Source organism: Melospiza melodia, chromosome 3 (genome assembly GCF_035770615.1).
Source record: "Melospiza melodia melodia isolate bMelMel2 chromosome 3, bMelMel2.pri, whole genome shotgun sequence".
Classification (NCBI taxonomy): Eukaryota; Metazoa; Chordata; class Aves; order Passeriformes; family Passerellidae; genus Melospiza; species Melospiza melodia.
Genome location: NC_086196.1, coordinates 139,146,691 through 139,168,437, shown reverse-complemented (window position 1 = coordinate 139,168,437; position 21,747 = coordinate 139,146,691). Strand labels below are relative to the sequence as shown.

The following is a 21,747-nucleotide window of genomic DNA, read 5'->3' as shown; positions in this document are numbered from 1 at the left end:
CCTGAAATCTGGGAATCCTGGGAATCTGCTCTTGTGCCTGGCCAATTTTACTGGGAAAGAGAAAAATCCCTCGGGAATTCTGAATTCTGCTCTGCCTTTCCTTGGAAACTCCCAGGGAAATTATAATTTATGGTAATTAGAGCTTATTGCATATTCATGAGCTTTTATGGAAATCCCGCCCCATCCCGGGGATGGGCATTCCCACCTGAAAATCCATGGGATTTTTCAGGAATTCCTCCCCAGCCTGCATTCCCATCTGTGAATCCATGGAACTTGGGATTTTTTGAGGGGGAATTCTGCCTCATCCCACATTCTCACCTGTGAATCCATAAGATTTGGGATTTTTTTTGGGAATCCCTGGGCATTCCCAGCTGTGAATCCATGGGATCTGGGATTTTTTGGGAATTCCGCACCATCCCACATTCCCACCAGTGAATCCATGGGATCTGGGATTTTTGGGGGAATTCTGCCCCACTCAGGACACACCTGGGCATTCCCAGCTGTGTGAATCCATGGGATTTGGGATTTTATGTGAATCCCTGGGCATTCCCAGCTGTGAATCCATGGGCTTTGGGCTTTTTTGGGGGAATTCTGCCCAATCCCACATTCCTACCTGTGAACCCATAGGATTTGGGGGTTTTATTTGGGGAATCCCTGAGCATTCCCACCTGTGAATCCATGGGATTTGGGATTTTTTGGGAATTCTGCCCCATCCCAGGACACACCTGGGCACATTTCCACCTGTGAATGCATGGGATTTGGGATTTTTTTGGGAATCCCCAGACATTCCCAGCTGTAAACCCATGGGATCTGGGATGTTTTGGGAATTCCAGGCCACACCTTGGCATTCCCACCTGTGAATCCATGGGATCTGGGATTTTTTTGGGAATTCTGCCCCATCCTAGGACACACCTGGGCATTCCCACCTGTGGATCCATGGGATCTGGGATTTTTTGGGGAATTTCTCCCAATCCCACATTCCCACATGTGAGTCCATGGAATTTTTGCTTTTTTGGGAATCTCCACCCAAGGATTTTCCTCTCCCAGCCCCATTCCCGTTCCTTTCCCTTCCTTTTCCCTTCCTCTCTCCCACATTCCCATTTCCAGAAAATCCGAATTTTTCCCTCTTGGCTTTGTTGGCTCCCAAATTCCAGAGATTTTTTTGGGATCATTTTAAGCACCAGGATGACTCCCCCAAAAATGAGGACAAATGCCAAAATAAAACCCCAAAATCAGGATAATTCACCCAAAAATCGCCCCCAATTTGGGGTCCCCAAAGGCCCCCCCAGGTATTCTGGGAAACAGCAGGGAAAAATGAGGAAAAAAGGGAAAATTAAGGAAAGGGGGAAAAATGGGGGGGGAAAGCAGGAAAATGGGGAAGAGAGAAGGAGAAGGGGAGAAGAGGGAAAAAAGAAGGGAAAAGTGTGGGGGGAAATGCAACAAAATGAGAAAAAATAGAAAAAATGGGGAAAGAAAATTTAAAAAATGAAGAAAAACTTGGGAAAAAACATGGGGCAGGAGGAAAATAAAGGAAAACCCAGGATGGATCTGGGAATTCTTCGGGATCTTTAATGGGAAGGGTGGAATTTCGGAGCCCTCCCAGACCAGGATCTGATCCCAAAGTTCCTTTTGGGCCTCAGGGATGTTCCCACCTGGATCGGGCGATCCCAAATCCTCCTGTGGGTCCGGACCCGCTCCCAGCTCAAAGCCGAGACTCCAAGGGAGGAATTTTCCGGTTTTTCCAGGGATTTCTCCCCCTGCCGGGATCGCTCGGCAGCTCCTCCCGCTCCAGTCCTTTAGGGGGCAGCAAGAGCTCGGGAATTGCGTCCCTGGGAGCTCCCGAGGGAGGAATTCCTGCCCAAAATCCCAAAATCCCTCCCAGCCCTGCCCGCTGGCACGGGGGGTTCCATTCCCGGTGTCCCGGCATTCCAGGATTCCCTGTTCAGGTGGGATTGGAGATCCCGGGAAAAGGGCGAGGCTGGAATGTCGGGATGGAGCGGGGATTGTGGGGGGGAATCATGGAAAGGAAGTGTTTCAAATGGAAAAGTTTGGGATTTGGGGAAGGAATGGCATTTTCTCTGGGAATTCCAGCCAGAGGATTCCATTCCTGTCCCAAGGAATGGAAGGAATGGAATTCCCTGTCTGGAATTCTCAGAGAATCCCTGGGATTGTCCATGGAAAATTTGGAGCACCCTGGGATGGTGGAAGCGTTGGGGTTGGAATGGGATGGGATTGAAGGTCCCTTCCCACCCAATTCCTTCCAGAATTCCACAAAATTTCCAAATCCCAGCTCTGCTCCCAGCTTTTGGCCCCCCAGGATGGAATTGTCCTCTCGAGGATCCACATTCCCGGTGTCCCGGCATTCCAGGATTCCCTGTTCAGGTGGGATTGGAGATCCCGGGAAAAGGGCGAGGCTGGAATGTCGGGATGGAGCAGGGATTGTGGGCAGAAATCATGGAAAGGAAGTACTTTAAACGGAAAAGTTTGGGATTTTGGGAAGGAGTTCCTGGCTGGGCTGGAATTCCCAGAGAATCCCTGGGAGTGTCCATGGAAAACTGGGAGCACCCTGGGATGGTGGGAGGTGTCCCCGCCCATGGAATGGGGGTGGAACTGGAAGATCCTGGAATCCTCTTCCCACAAAAACCATCCCAGAATCCAAAGATCCCCCTGGGATCATCCTACAAGGAATGTCCCCCCCGTTCCTGTTCTCTGGATCCTCCCGTTCCTGGGAAAGCAGCGCCAGCTGGGAGAACCCCATTGTCCATAAAATCATGGAATTGTGGAGCCTGGAAAAGCCCTTGGAGCCCTCGGATCCAACCATTCCCAGCCCTGCTCCCTGCTCCCCCAAATCCAAGGGATCCCAATCCCTCCAGGAACGGGAACTCCACCTGCCCCGGGCAGGGGAAGGGCTGGAAAACCTTTCCAGGTGGGAATCGATCCCAAAATCCAACCAGACATCCCTCGGTGCAACAGCCAGGGTCCGAATTCCACCTGGAAATTCCACCTGGAAATTCCACCTGGAAATTCCACCTGGAAATTCCTGGCAATGCCGGTGCAGCGCCTGCCCTGGAGTTTTTTCCATAAAAATTCCAGCTCGGAGCCAGGAATGAGACATTCCTGAGGGAAAACGTCACCGGGAAAACCTTGGGAAGGGAAATTCCCCCTGGAAACTCCTCATGGAATGGTCTCCATGGGTGGGAAGGAGGAAACCCAACCCCATTCCAAGGGCTGGGATCCTTCCCCGCTCCCGGGGTGATCCAGCCCATGGCACATCCCAGGGATTGGGAGGATTTGGGATTTTTTTTCCCAAGTCTGATCCGGCTTCTCCTGCCCAGGATCCGGGGGTTTGGGATCAGCTTTGGGGCTCTGGGTGTCTTTTCCCGCCCCACATTCCCAAATAAAGGGCTCGGATCCACCACGGCTCCCACCTGGAGTTCCTCATCTCCGAGGGCTTTTCCCACCTCGGCAATCCCAGAATTCCACGGAATCATTTGAGCTGTGATGACACCAAAAGTCATTCCCGGCTCCGGAGCACTTTTTATTCCATATTAATTCTTTTTAATCCCTTTTTTCCTCCCTCATCCCACTTTTCCAGCAGAACCCAGAGGAGCAAGGCTGGAATCCAACGGATGGAACAAATCCATGGATGGGAACTGAAGAGGAGGAAAAGCAGCAAAATTCTGCTGGAATCTCCCGAAATCCAGGGAAATATTCCCAAATTCAGCTTTTCCTGGAGAAAAGACAAATCCAGGCCCTTCCCTTCATCCCGGATTGTCATTCCCTGCTCCCGCAGAGCCAAGGCCGAAGGGTTTGGGATCATCGCAGACATTTCCCTCTGGCGCTCCGTGCCTCAGTTTCCCCGCGGGGGCAGCGGGGTTTGGGTTCTCCTGCTGGCCGGGAATTGGGAGCGGAAGGATGGAAATCCCCCGGAGCCGGGACACGGATCCGCCTCCTTCCCTCCGGGCGGGAATTCCAGGGAAAACTCCGCCCTTTTCCAGGGAGGCGACTTGGGGGGATGCTCCTGGGGAGGGATATTCCAGCCCCGGCTTCCCTCGGAAATGTTCCGGCCCCGATTTCTCCAGTCCCGGTTCCATTTCCCTGAATATTCCAGCCCCGGTTCTCTATTTCCATTCCCCCGGGGATATTCCAGCCCCGATTCCCTCTCTCTCCATTTCCCGGGAATATTCCAGCCCCGATTCCCCCTCTCTCCATTTCCCGGGAATATTCCAGCCGCGATTCCCCCTCTCTCCATTCTCGGGAATATTCCAGCCCCGATTCCCCCTCTCTCCATTCCCCCGGGAATATTCCAGCCCCGATTCCCCCTCTCTCCATTTCCCGGGAATATTCCAGCCCCGATTCCCTCTCTCTCCATTCCGGGGAATATTCCAGCCCCGATTCCCTCTCTCCATTTCCCGGGAATATTCCAGCCCCGATTCCCCCTCTCGCCATTTCCCGGGAATATTCCAGCTCCGATTCCCTCTCTCCATTCCCGGGAATATTCCAGCCCCACTATCCTTTCTCCCCATTTCCCTGGAATATTCCAGCCCCGGTCCTCTATTTCCATTCCCCCGGGAATATTCCAGCCCCGATTCCCCCTCTCTCCATTCCGGGGAATATTCCAGCCCCGATTCCCCCTCTCCATTTCCCGGGGATATTCCAGCCCCGATTCCCCCTCTCTCCATTCCCTGGAATATTCCAGCCCCGGTTCTCTATTTCCATTCCCCCGGGAATATTCCAGCCCCGATTATCCCTCTCTCCATTCTCGGGAATATTCCAGCCCCGATTCCCTCTCTCTCCATTTCCCGGGAATATTCCAGCCCCGATTCCCCCTCTCTCCATTCCCCCGGGAATATTCCAGCCCCGGTTCCCTCTCTCCCCATTTCCCGGGAATATTCCAGCCCCGATCCCGCCTGTCCATGACCGAATTTCCCCGGGAAATGCTCCTGTCTCAATTTCCCCGGTCCCGTTTTCCCGGGGGTTGCTCCTGTCCCGTTCCTCCCGCGGGACGCTCCAGCTCCGCTTCCGCGTGTCCCGGTTCCCCCGGGAGATGTTCCCATCCCGGTTTCCCTTATCCCGCTTTTCCCGGGAGATGTTCCCGCCCCGTTTTTCCCGGGAGATGTTCCCATCTCGGTTTCCCTTATCCCGTTTTTCCCGGAAGATGTTCCCGTCCCGTTTTTCCCGGGAGATGCTCCCAAACCTGTTTCCCCTATTCCGGTAACCCTGGGAAGTGCTTTGGTCCCGGTGCCCCCTGTCTCGGTCCCACCGGGAGACTCGCTTGTCCCGGTCCCTCCTGTCCCGGTGTCCCCGGGAGATTCTCCTGTCCCGGTGTCCCCAGGAGATTCTCCTGTCCCGATCCCCCCGTCCCGGTCCCACCGGGAGTTTCTTCTGTCCCGGTTCCCGCTGTTCGAGTATTCCCGGCAGATTCTCCTGTCCCGGTTCCCCCATCCCGGTCCCACCGGGACTCGTTCCAGCCCCGTTTTTTCCGGAGGACGCTCCGTTCCCGGTTCCCTCCTCCCCTGCCCCGGTTCCATTGGGAGATTCTCCTGTCCCGGTTCGTCCTGTCCCGGTTCCCCCTGTCTCGGTACTCCCGGGAGATTCTCCTTTCCTGGTTCCTCCTATCCTGGTCCCCCCGGTACCGGTCCCACCTGGAGTTTCTCCTGTCACGGTCCCTCTGTCCCGGTTTCCCCTGTCCCGGTACCCTCGGGGGATTCTCCTGTCCCGCTCCCACCGGGCTAATCTCCTGTCCCGGTTCGGCCTGTTCCGGTTCCACCAGGAGTTTCTCCTGTCCCGGTTCGTCCTGTCCCGGTGTCCCCAGGAGATTTTCCTGTCCCGGTCCCCCTGTCCCGGTTCCTCCTGTTCGAGTATTCCCGGGAGAATCTCCTGTCCCGGTTCCCCCTGTCCCGGTACCACCGGGAGATTCTCCTGTCCCTGTTCCCCCTGTCCCGGTTGCCCTAGGAGTCGTTCCAGCCCCGGTTCCACCAGGAGTTTCTCCTGTCCCGTTCCCCCTGTCCCGGTACCACCGGGAGATTCTCCTGTCCCTGTTCCCCCTGTCCCAGTTGCCCCAGGAGTCGTTCCAGCCCCGGTTCCACTGGGAGTTTCTCCTGTCCCGTTCCCCCTGTCCCGGTACTACCGGGAGATTCTCCTCTCCCGGTTCCCCCTGTCCCGGTTGCCCCAGGAGTTTTCCAGCCCCGTTTTTCCCTGAGGACGCTCCGTTCCCGGTTCCCCCTCCCTTCCCCTGCCCCTCTCGCGGCCCGGGGCGGGCTCGGGGCGGCGGGGGCGGCCCCGGTGGGCGGGCGGGGGCGCGGGGAGCCCGGCCCCGCTCCGGTTCCGCCTACAAAGGGCTCGGGCCGGGCGGGCCCCGCTCACAGCGCCGGGACCCCGCGCCCATGGGCGGCTGCCGGGCCCCGCCGCCGCCCGGGGCGGCTACTCGCCCTCCTCGGCCCCCGGTAGCGGCCAGCGCCGGCGGGACACAGCCCGGGGACTGAGGGAAATCCCGGGAAGAGGCCACGGGAAGCTCGGGAAATCCCAAAGGGTGAGCGGGGACGGGGCGGGGGGACCCGGAGCGCCGGGAGGGGAGCGGGGTGGGCGGAGAGGGAGATGCTCCGGTTCTCCCGGGATGCTCCAGTCCCGAATCCCTCTGTCCCGGTTCTCCCGGGATGCTCCAGTCCCGAATCCCTCTGTCCCGGTTCTCCCGAGGGATGCTCCAATCCGAATTCCTGTGTCCCGGTTGTCCCGGAGTGCTCCAGTCCCGAATTCTGTCCCGGTTCTCCCGGGATGCTCCTGTCCCAAATTCCTCTGTCCCGGTTCCCCCTGTCCCAGTGGCCCCGGTTCCTGTCCCGGTTCCTGTCTCGGTTCCTATCCTGGTTCCTATCCCGATCTCCCTGTGTCAGTGGCCCCGGTTCCTGTCCCTGTTCCTATCCCGGTTCTCCCTGTCCCCGTTTCCCCGGGGGAAGTTCCTGCCCCGAATCCTTGTGGGGGATTTCTGCCCCGGCATTCCCGGGGGATGCTCCTGTCTCTGTTTACCCCATCCCAGTTCCTAGCCCAGATCCCCTGTCTGGGTTCCTATCCCGGTTCCTATCACAGTTCCTATCCCTGTTCCCGTCCTGGTTCTCCCTATCCTGGTTCCTATCCCAGTTCTCCCTATCCTGGTTCCTATCCCAGTTCCTATCCCAGTTCTCCCTATGCTGGTTCCTATCCCAGTTCCTATCCCAGTTCTCCCTATCCTGGTTCCTATCCCAGTTCCTATCCCAGTTCTCCCTATCCTGGTTCCTATCCCAGTTCCTATCCCGGTTCCTATCCCAGTTCTCCCTATGCTGGTTCCTATCCCAATTCCTATCCCGGTTCCTTTCCTGGTTCCTCCTATCCTGGTTCCTTTCCCCATTCCCGTCCCAGTTCCTACCCCAGTTCCTGTCCCGGTTCTCCCAGTCCCAGTTCCTATCCCAGATCCCCTATCCCAGTTCCTATCCCAAATCTCCTATCCCGGTTCCTATCCCGGTTCCTATCCCAGTTCCTATCCCGGTTCCTATCTCGGTTCCTATCCCGGTTCCTATCCTGGTTTCTATCCCCGATCCCCTATCCCAGTTCCTATTCTGGTTCCTGTCCCAGATCCCCTATCCCAGTTCCTCCAATCCCAGTTCCTATCCCAGTTCCTATCCCAGTTCCTGTCCCAGATCCCCTGTCCCGGTGTCCCGGGTCAATCTCCATCCGGAGTTTCTCCCTCTCCCACTTCCCCCTGGACACTCCTGCCCCCATTCCCCATCCCCATTTCTGCGGGGAATTTGAGACCCCTCTGGAATTCCCGGATGGATTTTCCCCCTTGGAAGCGGGACTGGAGCTGGGAGTTCTGCTGGTGGAACTGGGGTGGGGCTGACAAAACCCCAGCAGCACCAAATTCCCAGGGAAAACAGAATCCATGGATCTGTGCCTGCCCCACACCCCGTCCAGCCAGCCTGGGACGCTGCCAGGGATTCTCTGGGAATCCCAGCCCAGCCAGGAATCCCTTCCCAAGATCCCACCATCCCAAGCTCCCCTTTCCCACTGGAAGCCATTCCCTGCCTCCTGCCCCTCCAGCCCTTGCCCAATCCCAGCTCTCCTGGAGCCCCTTTGGGATGGGGAAACGGCTCCAAGGATTCCCTGGACCCTCCCCTGATCCAGCTGTACATTCCCAGCCCTCCCAGCCTGGAGCAGCTTCACAGGCTCCTCTCCAGCTCCCTGTCCCGCTGATTTCGGGATCCCAATTCCAGGTGGGCTCTCACCTGCCCCATCCCAATGCAGGAGCTGGGATTGGGATTGGGATTGGGATTTGGGATTGGGATTGGGATTTGGGATTGGGATTGGGATGTGCCACGGCCCCGTGGGACATTCCCGTTTTTCTCCAGCAGGATGGAGAACAAGGCCGTGGATCTCCACACCTTCTCCGAGAGGGAGAACGGATCCGTCCTGGAGGAGCCCTTCGAGGGACGGAGCCTTTCCAAGCTGAACCTCTGCGAGCACGGTGAGGGCGGATCCGCCTCCGGATCCACTCGGGATTCACCTCTGGATCCACTCCAGGATCCCCCTGGGGATCCACATGTGGATCCTCTTCTGGATCCAGCTCTGGATCCACCTCTGGATCCACACCTGCATCCACCTCCAGATCCAACCCAGGATCCACCTCCAGTTCCACCTCTGGATCCACCCCAGGATCCATCCCTGGATCCACCTCCAGATACACCCCTGGATCCACCTCGGGATCCACTTCTGGATCTGCCCCCAGATCGTCCCCCGGATCTCCCCTAAGATCCACCCTGGATCTGCCTCCAGATCCATCCCAGATCCACCCTGGGATTCCCCTTGGGATCCACCCCAGGATCCACCTCCAGATCCCCCATGATTCACCTCAGGATTCACTTTGGAATCCACCTCAGGAGCTACCTCAGGATTCACCCTGGATCCACCTTGGGATCCCCCCTGGATCCCCGGCAGGAGTGGGAGCGCACAGATCTCCCGGGAAGGAGCTCTGGACGTGGCTCCTCTGGTGCAGGGATGAGCTCAGCTCTCAGCTCCACATTCCAGCCGGGATTCCCGGCCCTGGGAACGGTGGATTCCGTGGTGGGAGCAGCACCGGGAGCTGTCCTGGCCCTGGCCCAGGTTTTCCAGGGATTCTGTGGCTCTCCCATCCCTGGGAGTGTCCAAGGAAAGGTTGGATGGGCTTGGAGCACCCTGGGATGGTGGGAAGTGTCCCTGGGATGGGATTTGAGGTCCCTTCCCACCAAACCATTCTGGAATTCTGGGATCAAGGACACTCAGGATCCATCCCGAGGGATTGTTATGGAATCTGGGGATGGAAAAGGGAAGGGAGACCCTCCCTGGAGTCCCGAATTCCCAGGGAATCCCTGGATCCTGAAATTCCTTCTTAAGGAGGAGTTGGGTTGGGGCTGGATCCAATCCCAGGCTGGGAGAGCTGGGAATGTGCAGCTGGATCAGGGCAGGATCCAGGGAATCCTTGGAGCCGCTTCCCCATCCCAAAGGGGCTCCAGGAGAGCTGGGATTTGGGCAAGGGCTGGAGGGGCAGGAGGCAGGGAATGGCTTCCAGTGGGAAAGGGGAGCTTGGGATGGTGGGATCTTGGGAAGGGATTCCTGGCTGGAAGGGCGGGAGGGGCTGGCTGGGCTGGGAACATCCAGCTCCGGATGGGAATGCTGCAAGGGGCTCATGGAGGTGACTCTGAGGGGACCTGTGGGAGTAGGGACAGTTTTGGATCCAGAGGGAGAATTTTCCATCCAGGAGATCCCTGATTGTTGATCCCATTCCCAAAATCCCTGCTCCTGCCTCTTCCCGGCTTCCCGATCCTGCTGTTCCCATCCCTTCCCACTGGGAAACCGCTGGAAAAGCCGGAGCCCCCCAGGACCGAGCCCAGAATTCCCAGCAAATCCCTTGCCCTGGGAAAGGCTGGAGGTGCCTCCCTGCCTTTGGGCTTTGATGGAATTCTGGAATTCCAGATTCTCTGGAATTCTCGGGGCTCCTCCCAAGGCGAGGCTGACCCTCCAGGGAACCCCATTCCTAAAGGAGAGGAATTTCTGGGAAGGGACTGGAATGAAGTCACCCCCTGAGGTTGGGACCACCCGGATCCCGCCCGAATTCATGGAAAACTCCAACCGGGGGGTCGAGGATCCATCGGGAGCGCGATCCAAACCTTCTGCTGGCCCAGGAACGCCATTCCCGGACCTTTTCCAGGGTTTCGGGGACCCCAAATCCCCGAATCCCGCTTGTTTTCCTCCTCCCGCTCCCTGGAGCCTGGGCAGGGGCAGGAAATGTTCGCTTTTCCTTGGATCCCGGCCCTTTGCACGCTTCCAAGGGCCGGGAATGGGAGTGGGTGGATCGGGGCGCGCCGCCAGCTCCGCCCGGGGCGTCCCGGGAGCCGCTGCGAGTGCGAAATGTCAGCAAAACATCGGCGCCCTCCTCGTCCCGCGGCTCCGTCCCGGGAACTGCGGGCGGGGAGCGGGGGATGAGATCCAGCTGGAGCATCCCGGATCCCACCTGAGCCGCGTTCCCGCGGGGCCCAGCCCGGAGCTCAATCCCGAGCTCCCAAAGCCGGGCTGGCTTTCGGGATCCGCCCGCCGTAACCCTTTCCAGGCCGGAGCCTTTTCCAGCCATCCCCGTTTTCCCGGGATGGACACACGGGGACAAGGATGGCGTGGGGGAGGGTCCCTGGAATTCGGGATCCCCCCATCCAGGGGTTCCATCGCCGGAATTCCGGGGAGCAGCGAGATCCCACCTGGGCATTGCCCGGCAGGGATGGGCCAGGCTGGAGCTGGGAATTGCCGTGGGATGGGATCCCAAATCCCAGCAGGGGTGGGATCCCAAATCCCAGAATGGATGAGATCCCAAATCCCAGTAAAAATGGGATCCCAAATCCCAGCAGGGGTGGGATCCCAAATCCCAGCATGGATGGGATCCCAAATCCCAGTAAAAATGGGATCCCAAATCCCAGCAGGGGTGAGATCCCAAATCCCAGCAGGGGTGGGATCCCAAATCCCAGCAGGGGTGAGATCCCAAATCCCAGTAAAAATGGGATCCCAAATCCCAGCAGGGGTGGGATCCCAAATCCCAGCATGGATGGGATCCCAAATCCCAGTAAAAATGGGATCCCAAATCCCAGCAGGGGTGGGATCCCAAATCCCAGTAAAAATGGGATCCCAAATCCCAGCAGGAATGGGTCAGGCTGGAGCTGGGAATTGCCGTGGGATGGGATCCCAAATCCCAGCAGGGGTGGGATCTCAAATCCCAGTAGGAATGGGATCCCAAATCCCAGCAGGAATGGCCCAGGCTGGAAATGGGAATTGCTCTGCCAGGGAATGAGATCCCAAATCCCAAGAGGAATGGGATCCCAAATCCCAGCAGGGATGGCCCAGGCTGGAGCTGGGAATTGCTCTGACAGGGAATGAGATCCCAAATCCCATCAGGGAGACGATCTCAAATCCCAGCAGGGATGGGATCCCAAATCCCAGCAGGAATGAGATCCCAAATCCCAGTGGGAATGGCCCCAACTGGAGCTGGGAATTGCCATGGGATGGGATCCCAAATACCAGCAGGGATGGGATCCCAAATCCCAAATCCCAGCAGGGATGAAATCCCAAATCCCAGTGGGAATGGCCCAGGCTGGAGCTGGGAATCACCATAGCCTGGGACCTCCCAGCAGGAGATGGGAATTTCCATGGGATGGAATTCCAAATCCCAGCAGGAACGAGAGTCCAAATCCCAGCAGGGTTGCTCCAGGCTGAGTCCGGCCGTGGATCAGTGCTGTCTCCATGCAGGAGGTTTGGAGGAGGATCCCTGAGGGATGAGGGGCTCTGGATCGGAGCCTCGGAGCTCTGAGGAGCACAAAACACCAGGGTGGAGGCTCCAGGTGGGAATTCTGGGCTTTTCCTCCATCTTCCATTGGTGTCTCCTTGGAGAAACTCAGATTTGGGAAAGGGCAAACAGAGCTGGAGTGAAAATGCTGGGAAAAGCTGCTCCCAGATATCCAGTGTTCTTGCCAGGATCCAACAGGGAATGCTTTGGGTGGGAAGAGACCTTCAAACTCAATCCCATTCCATGGGCAGGGACAATTCCCACCATCCCAGGGTGATCCAAGCTTATCCAACCCTTCCTTGGACACTGCCAGGGATTCTCTGGGAATCCCAGCCCAGCCAGGAATCCCTTCCCAAGATCCCACCATCCCAAGCTCCCCTTTCCCACTGGAAGCCATTCCCTGCCTCCTGCCCCTCCAGCCCTTGCCCAAATCCCAGCTCTCCTGGAGCCCCTCTGGGATGGGGAAGAGACTCCAAGGATTCTCTGGAGCTCAGGGTTTTCCTTGGAGCTGCATCCCACGGGATTTTCCTGCTGGGAACCCCAGCCTGGATCCATCCCAGCAGCTCCAGAAGATCCCGGAATGGTTCGGGTGGGATCCACGGACCTCCAATCCAATCCCACCCCACCCCAACACCTCCCGCCATCCCAGGTGTCTCCAATCCCACCCAACCTTTCCTTGGCCGTCCCAAGGGTGGAGCCTCGGGGATGATCCCAACCATTCCGTGGCATTCCAAGGCCTCCCTGAGCCCGTGTCCCGCTCCCTCCCGCAGATCCCGGCCGCAGGACGAGGCCCTGGGGGTGCCGTGGCCGTGTGGGCTCCGTGGCGGCGCTGAAATACTCCGTGGTGGGACTTTACCTGCTGGTGCTCCTCATCCTGGTGGGAATCTTCATCCTGGCAGGTGAGGCTGGGCCTGGGGCGCTCCCAGGACTTCCAGGAGCTTCCATGGAATTCCCGCACGGGAGGGTTTTCCGGGTTATCCAGGGGAGGGAAAGTCGGGATCCAGCAGGGAAAAGAAACCCAAACAAAAACCACCCCGAAATCTAAAGAAAACCAGTAAAAACCCTGAAGAACTCAAAAAAAAAATCCCCCCAAAATATCCCAAAAACCCATAAAAATCCTCAAAATATAAAAAAAAATCCCCCCAAAAAGTCCCTAAACCCCATTAAAAAACCCTAAGAATTCTAAAAAAGTCCCAAAAAACCCCAAAACCCATAAAAACCCATGAGAAGCCCAAAAGAATTCTAAAAACAAAATCCCCCAAATAATCCCCCAAAAAACCTCAAACCCTATTATAAACAATAAAGAATTTTTAAAATCCCCCCCAAAAAACATTAAAACCCCCAAAATCCATTAAAAACATCAAAGAATTTTAAAAATCCCTAGAAAACCTCAAAAAAATTTCCTAAATAACCCCCAAAAACCCCAAAAACTCATTGAAAACCCCAAAGAATTTAAAAAAAGCCAAAAAATCCTAAAATACCACAAAAATCTGTAAAACACCATGAAGAATTCTAAAAATAATCCCCCCAAAAAATCCTCAAAACACCCCAAAAACCAATTGGAAACCCCAAAGAAGTAAAAGAAAATCCCCAAAAAACTCCACAAAAACGCAAAACCCCATAAAAAATCCCAAAGAATTCTAAAAAAATCCCCCCAAAAAAACCCCAAAATCCATTAAAAAACCCATTAAAAAGCACAAAGAATTTGGAAAAAAAAAAACACAAAAAGGTCCCCAAAAAACCCCTAAAACCCCAAACTCCCATTAAAAAAATCTCAAAGAATTCAAAAAATCCCCCAAAAAATCCCAAAAAAATCCCAAAAAAACCCCAGAGTTCAATGGGATCCCAGGCTTGTTTCCCCCTCGCCCTCCTGGAAGAAATTTGGGAATTTCCCACTTTGATCCCCAATCCCGGGATCTCCCTCGATGGGTCGGAAACGCCACCTCCATGGATCCATCCCTCCTTCCTGGAGTTTATCCCGCTGTTCATGGTGGGGAGGGATGTGAGCCCTCCCTTTTCCATCCCACAATCCCCCCAGCTGCTCTCCAAGGGCTGGGAAAGGCCGGAGAAGATTTTCCTGGAATTTCGGGGCCTCTCCCACCGATTTCTCACCATGCATTGTTTGGATGTTGTTGTAAAAACCCCCAAAAAAACCCCTAAAGAAGTTGGAAGAACAAAACAAAAAAACCCTCTCAAAAACGCCAAACCCCCATAAAAAAAATCCAAAGAATTCAAAAATCCCCCAAAAAATCCAAAAAAAGGGTTGGGAAAGGCCGGAGAAGATTTTTCCTGGAATTTCGGGGCCTCTCCCGCCGGGCATTGTTGGGATGTTGTTGTTGGCCGGCGGATCCCGCAGCGAGGGATGCGATGGATCCGGGACAAGCTCCGGTCCAGGAACAACAACAAAAACATCAACCCCTGGCACCGGGAATCTCCCAATTCCCACCTCCCGGAGCAGCGGGACTGGCGGGATTCCAGGAAAACCCCGGGAAAACCATTCCAAGTTGTTGCCCAAAATCTTGAAAAAGGGGAGCAGGGGGGAATCAGGGAAATCATCTCCGCGGCTGCGGCTTTCAAATCCCAACTTCAAATTTCTTTCGGAATTTTGGAATTTTGGGATTTTTAGCCAAGTCTCTGGATCTGGATGTGGTCAAGTGCTGGAATTTTTAGCTGGGGGTGCCCGGGGGGGTTTATCCCACAGGGATGGGGTGGGATAAAGGGGTCACATCCAGCCATGGGGAGACAGCCCCAGCTCCCTGGAGCTGCTGGTCCTTGGAAAACTGGGAATTTTCATGGACACCTCTCAGGCCGGAAGGCTGAGATTTCCCATGGAAAATCCCTTCCTGGGCTCCTGGAGACAGGAATTCCTCTCCAGCTCCATCTCCCACATGTGGGGAAGGGGCTTGGAAAATACATGGAATCATGGAATGGTTCTGGTGGGAAGGGACGTGGAAGGGTCTCAAATTCCACAGGGACAATTCCCACCGTCCCAGGATGCTCCGAGCCCCGTCCAACCTGTCCTGGAATGTTTTGGGGTGGGTTTGGCCAGGAATTGTTTGGGATCCAGCTGGGCCACGCGACTTTCCTTGGAAAAGAGGTTGGGGAAAGGGTCAGCCCACAAATCCAAGGAAACACCTCGGGATCCAGCAGGAAAAAACAAAACAAAACAAAAACCACAAAAACCCATTAAAAACCCAAAAGAAACCCCAAAGAATTCGAAAAAATCCCCCCCAAAAAAACCCAAAACACCCCAAAACCCCATAAAAGCCCCCAAAGAATTAAAAAAAAATTCCCTAGAAAACCCCCCAAAAAATCCCCCAAATAATCCTAAAAAACCCCAAAAACCCATAAAAACCACCAAAGAACTAAAAACAAACTCCAAGAACCCCCCCCAAAACCTACAAAACCCCAAAGAATTACAAAAAAATCCCCCCAAAAATTTTAAAACATCCCAAAAATCCATAAAAAACCCCAAATAATTCTAAAAAGATTCCCCCCCAAAACCCAAAACACCCCAAAACCCCATAAAAAACTCCAAAGAATTCCAAGAAAATCCCCCCAAAAAAACTCTAAAAACCCATTAAAAACCCCAAAGAATTAAAAAAATAAACCCCCCCCGAAAAAAACCCCAAAACCCTCCAAAACCCCATTAAAAAAAACATTAAAACCCATTAAAAACCCAAAAGAATTTTAAAAAAATTCCCAGTGGGAATGGGATGTTTTCCTCTCCAGAGCTGGAGTTTCCCACATGGATCTCAGGCGGCGCCTGGGAATTCCCATTTCCTGTATCCCCACCCCTGGTCCCCCAATCCACTAAAAATCCTCTGAACCTGCGGCTGGGAATCTGATCTCCAACTTTTTCATGGAATTGTGGAATCGTTCAGGTTGGAAAATTCCTTGTACCCCCTGGAGTCCAACCATTCCCCTGATCCACGTCCCCAGGGACTGAAATCCCTGTGGGAATTATCCTGGCACGTTCCAGGGCTCCTGCCTCCCCTTCCCAAATGCTGAGTGCAGGGATGGCAAAGCCCCTTGGGAATGCCTGGAATTCCCACCCGGCCCCTCGGCACAACCTTTTCCCTGAGGGAATTGTTCCCAATTCCAACCTGAACTTTCCCCGGCGAAACTTGGGGCTGTTCCCTCTGGTGATTCATAAATATCCCAAATATCGCAAAGTTTTTCCTCAGGGAACGTTTTTCCCTGTAGTTTTCCATCCTTCCCGTGGGATCTGCTCCACCTGAGCCTCCTCAATCCCTCAGATCCCTCCCAGGAATTCCGGGGACCAGCTGGGATGAGCAGAGGGAGCTGAACCCTGCGCCATTCCAGGAGCAGAATCCCGGCTGGAATTCTGGGACAAACCGTGGGATTCAGGAACGGGGATTGGGAAGATGCCTGGAAGAACCTGATTCCAGCTTGGACAGGGACAGGGGGAGGTGTCAGGGCTGGGATGGGGTGGGATTGGAGGTCCCTTCCCACCCAAACCATCCCGGGATCCTGGGATGGATCCAGGCTGAGGTTCTGTGTCCCAGCAGAGAAATCCCATGGGATGCAGCTCTGAGGGACCAAAGGAAAACCCTGAGCTCCAGGGAATCCTTGGAGCCGCTTCCCCATCCCAAAGGGGCTCCAGGAGAGCTGGGATTTGGGCAAGGGCTGGAGGGGCAGGAGGCAGGGAATGGCTTCCAGTGGGAAAGGGGAGCTTGGGATGGTGGGATCTTGGGAAGGGATTCCTGGCTGGGCTGGGATTCCCAGAGAATCCCTGGCAGTGTCCCAGGGTGGGTTTGGAGCACCCTGGGATGGTGGGAAGTGTCCCTGGGATGGGATTGAAGGTCCAGGGATCCCATCCCAAACCATTCTGGGATTCTGGGATCAAGGACACTCAGGATCCATCCCGAGGGATTTTTATGGAATCTGGGAATGGAAAAGGGAAGGGAGACCCTTCCTGGAGCCCCAAATTCCCAATGAAGCCCCTGGATCCCAAAATTCCTTCTCAAGGAGGAATTGGGATGGGGCTGGATCCAGTGCCAGGCTGGGAGAGCTGGGAATGTGCAGCTGGATCAGGGCAGGATCCAGGGAATCCTTGGAGCCGCTTCCCCATCCCAAAGGGGCTCCAGGAGAGCTGGGATTGGGCAAGGGCTGGAGGGGCAGGAGGCAGGGAATGGCTTCCAGTGGGAAAGGGGAGCTTGGGATGGTGGGATCTTGGGAAGGGATTCCTGGCTGGGCTGGGATTCCCAGAGAATCCCCGGATCCCTGGGAGTGTCCCAGGAAAGGCAGGATGGGCTGGGATCACCCTGGGATCGTGGGAATTGTCCCTGTCCAGGTGGAACAGGATGAGCTTTATGGTTCCTCCTCACCCAACCCATCCCAGGACCCTCCAGCCCTTCTCCAGCACCCGCCCTCCTTCTCCATCCTTGGATCCCTTGGATGGGAGGGATCCTCTGGGCTGGGAACTTCCCCTCCAGGCACCCAGGAACCGGGAATGTCCCTGGTGAGGTCACCCCAGGGTCCCTCCTGACCTCCCACCCTCCTCTTCCTCCACAGTGTCCCGGCCCCAGGTGTCCCCCGAGGAGCTGAAGGCGCTGATGGGGAACGTCCAACGCCTCAACGAGACCTTCCGGGACCTTCAGCTGCAGCTGCTGCCGCGCCCCCCGCCCCAGGGCGACCTCCTGGAGCACGTCTGGAGGCTGCAGGACCTCCTGCAGAACCACTCGGACTCGCTGCTGCTGCTCTCGGGCTCACTGCAGAGGCTGCAGGTGCTGCTGCGGGCGCTGCAGAGCCAGGCCGGACAGACGGACAGCTCGCTGCAGAGGCTGCGGGACTCGCTGGGCCAGCAGAGCGACGCGGCGCAGCTGGAGCTGTCGCGGCTCTCGGTGGAGGCCAACAGCAGCCGGCTGCTCCTGGAGCACCACCAGCACCTCCTGGGACACCTGGGCGGGCGGCTGGAGGCGCTGGGCGAGCAGGCGGCGGCGCTGGGCGCGGCGGTGGAGTCCATGAACCGCAGCTTCTCCTACGAGCTGCGCCTGCAGCGCTCCCGGCTCCGGGACCTGCAGGGGCTCCTGGGCAACGCCAGCGCCGACGGGCGCAGGATGAGGGCGGCGCACGGGGCCATGGAGAGGCAGCTGAGGCTGGAGCTGGCCCTGCTCAACAACGTCACCGAGGAGCTGCGCATGAAGGACTGGGAGCATTCCGTGGCGCTGAGGAACATCTCCGTCATCCGGGGTGAGTGAGTGGTGGGAACGCTGTGGAACATCTCTGTGATCCGGGGTGGGAACATTCCAGAACATCTCCGTGATCCGGGGTGAGTGCATGGTGGGAGTGCTCCAGAACATCTCTGTGATTCGGGGTGGGAACATTCCAGAACATCTCTGTGATCGGGGGTGAGTGCATGGTGGGAATGCTCCAGAACATCTCTGTGATCCGGGGTGGGAACATTCCAGAACATCTCTGTGATCCAAGGTGAGTGCATGGTGGGAACGATCTGGAACATCTCGGTGATCTGGGGTGGGAACAGTCTGGAACATCTCCGTCATCCGGGGTGAGTGAGTGGTGGGAATGCTCCAGAACATCTCTGTAATCCAGGGTGGGAACATTCCAGAACATCTCTGTGATCCGAGGTGAGTGTATGGTGGGAACGATCTGGAACATCTCGGTGATCTGGGGTGGGAACAGTCTGGAACATCTCCATGATCCAAGGTGAGTGGTGGGAACGCTCTGGAACATCTTGGGGTGAGTGGTGGGAACACTCCAGAACATCTCTGCAATCTGGGGTGAGTGGTGGGAACGCTGAGGAACATCTCCATGATCCGGGGTGAGTGGAGGGAACGCTCCAGAACATCTCCGTGATCCGAGGTGAGGGCATGGTGGGAATGATCTGGAACATCTCTGTGATCCAGGGTGAGTGAGTGGTGGGAATCCTCTAGAACATCTCCGTGATCTGGGGTGAGTGGTGGGAATGCTGCAGAACGTCTCCGTGATCCGGGGTGAGTGGTGGGAACATCTCCATGATCTGGGGTGAGTGATAGGAATGATCTGGAACGTCTCTGTGGTCTGGGCTGAGTGGTGGGAACAGTCTGGAATATCTCCGTGATCTGGAGTGAGTGGTGGGAACATTCTGGAACATCTCTGTGATCTGGGATTATGTGGTGGGAATGCTGCGGAACATCTCCCTGATCTGAGGTGAGTTGTGAGAACGCTCCTTAACAGATCCAGGGTGAGTGGTGGGAATGCTCTGGAACACCTCCGTGATCCGGGGTGAGTGGTGGGAACAGTCTGGAACATCTCCGTGATCCAGGGTGAGTGGTGGGAACAGTCTGGAACATCTCCATGATCTGGGGTGAGTGGTGGGAACATTCCGGAACATCTCCGTGATCCGAGGTGAGTGCATGGTGGGAACGATCTGGAACATCTCTGTGATCCAGGGTGAGTGAGTGGTGGGAATCCTCTAGAACATCTCCGTGAATCCAGGGTAAGTGGTGGGAATCCTCTGGAACATCTCCGTAATCCGGGGTGAGTGGTGGGAATCCTCTGGAACATCTCTGTGATCTGGGGTGAGTGGTGGGAATGATCTGGAACATCTCCGTGATCCAGGGTGAGTGGTGGGAACATTCTGGACCATCTCCGTGATCCAGGGTGAGTGGTGGGAACATTCTGGAACATCTCCGTGATCCAGGGTGAGTGGTGGGAACATTCTGGAACATCTCTGTGATCCAGGATTATGTGGTGGGAATGCTGCGGAACATCTCCCTGATCTGAGGTGAGTTGTGGGAACGTTCCTTAACAGATCCAGGGTGAGTGGTGGGAATGCTCTGGAACACCTCTGTGATCCAGGGTGAATGGTGGGAACAGTCTGGAACATCTCCATGATCCGGGGTGAGTGGTGGGAACATTCTGGAACATCTCTGTGATCCGGGGTGAATGGTAGGAATGCTCCGGAACAGATCTGGGGCGAGTGCTGGGAACGCTCTGGAACTTCTCCGTGATCTGGGGTGAGTGGTGGGGTGGGGAATGGTCCCCATGGGATGTGTCTGTGGGTGCTCAGGGATTGGAGAATCCCTGGATTCTCCAGTTGGAGAACAGCTCCAGTGGAGTTGTTGAGGTTGGAAAGGCTCTTCAAGGTCATGGAGTCCAGCTGGTCACCACCACTGATCCACGTCCCCCCAAATCCAAGCGGACTTTAATCCCATCAGGGATGGGGACTCCAAACCACCCAGGGCCTGTCCGACCCTTCACAGCCCTTTCCATGAAGGAATTGTTCCCAATATCCAGCTAAACCTTCTCTGGTGCAGCCTGAGGACCTTTCCTCATCCCATTTCTTGTTTCTTGGGAGTAGATCCCAACTCCCAACCAGCTCCAACTATTCATGAAGTTGTGGAGAGGGAAAAGGTCCCCCCTGAGCCTCCTTTTCTCCAGGCTGAGCCCCTTCCCAGCTCCCTCAGCCTCTCCTGGGGCTCCATTCCCTTCCCAGCTCCCTCAGCCTCTCCTGGGGCTCCATTCCCTTCCCAGCTCCGTTCCCTTCCCTGGACACGCTCCAGCCCCTCCAGGTCTCTCCTGTCAGGAAGGTCCCAGATCCATCCCCATCCATCCCCACTCAGGTGTCTCCATGCCCTTGGACTCTCCAAATATTCCCCATCCATGGTTTGGAAGGAATCTCCCAAGGTTCCCTCAAAGCTGCCAGGAAAAACCAACCTCCCCCATCCCATCTTCTCTTCATTTCCCACCCTCAGCCCTTCCCAAATCCTGGAATTGTTGGGGTGGGAAGGGCCCTTGAATCCCATCCTGTTCCAACTCCAACACCCCCCACTGTCCCAGGCTGCTCCCAGCCTTGTCCAGCCTGGCCTTGGACACTTCCAGGGACCCAGGGGCAGCCCGAGTTTCTCTGGGAATGCCGAGCCAGGGAGGAGGAAATCCATGGAGAAACCCAGGAGATCCCAGTGGGAGCTCCAGGGCGGAGCAGGAGGTTGGGAGCAGCTCCTGCCCCGTTTTCCACCTGCTGCTCCTGCGGAGACCCCACGGGCTGTTGTTGCTCATTCCTGATGCTTCCAGCTGGAATTCCAGGATCCCACTCTGGATCCCACTCTAGATCCCATCCGGATCCCACTCCAGATCCCACTCCAGATCCCACTCCAGATCCCACTCCAGATCCCATCCAGATCCCACTCCAGATCCCATCTGGATCCCACTCCAGATCCCACTCTGGATCCCACTCCAGATCCCACTCTGGATCCCACTCTGGATCCCATCCAGATCCCACTCCAGATCCCACTCCAGATCCCATCTGGATCCCACTCCAGATCCCACTCCGAATCCCATCCGGATCCCACTCCGGATCCCACGGATTCCTACAGAGCATTCCCAGATCCCAATTCCTGATGCATTAAAACACATCCCTGCCCTTCCTGCCCCTTTTCCAGCTCCCAGAGCCCTGCCTGGGTCTCAGCTTCCCAAATTCCCGGCTTTTAGGATTTCTCAGAAAACAGATCCCAGTCCTCGCCCTGGATGGGTGGGAATGACCCTCCCCGGCCTCTCCCTGCCCTGTTGTCTCTCGTCCCAGGAATATTTTTTCCCCCTGTTTTTTTTTCCCAAATTCCCTCTTCCCGGTGTTTTGTGTCCTGATTATTTTCAGCTTTTGGGACTTGAGCCTCTGCAGGATGAGGGATGTATTTTGCTGGAATTCCAGCTGGAGTTCCAAGGCCAGGGAATTTTAGTGCCAAGTGCCAAGGCACTTGTTCCCCTTTTCCAGCTGCTGAGCTGCAGGGGATGGATGTGGTGGATCCCCAGGAGCTCCAGGAGATCCATCCCTCTGGAATACCAACAGCTCCTGGGGTGCTGCCCCTCATCCCGGGGGACCCTGGCTCCCAATCCCTGGTTTTGAGATGTTTTTGGGATGTTTTTGGGATGTTTTGGGATGCTGGGATCACCCT

The 21,747-nt window shown here is 56.1% G+C and overlaps 1 protein-coding gene across 2 annotated transcripts in view; it reads left to right on the top strand.

Moving 5' to 3' along the window:
* The first annotated feature begins 6,418 nt into the window (after positions 1 to 6,418).
* SCARA5 (scavenger receptor class A member 5) overlaps positions 6,419 to 21,747 on the top strand; it is a 33,432-nt gene continuing 18,103 nt past the window's right edge. Inside the window, exons 1-4 of one of the 2 annotated variants that reach the window (XM_063153215.1) lie at positions 6,419 to 6,532; positions 8,382 to 8,494; positions 12,601 to 12,729; positions 17,369 to 18,046. In XM_063153215.1, the coding sequence (XP_063009285.1) occupies positions 8,383 to 8,494; positions 12,601 to 12,729; positions 17,369 to 18,046 (919 nt within the window). In that variant the 5' untranslated portion in view covers positions 6,419 to 6,532; position 8,382. Of the gene's footprint in view, positions 6,533 to 8,378; positions 8,495 to 12,600; positions 12,730 to 17,368; positions 18,047 to 21,747 lie in introns of both variants that reach the window. The other variant, XM_063153214.1, reaches the window with a different exon arrangement.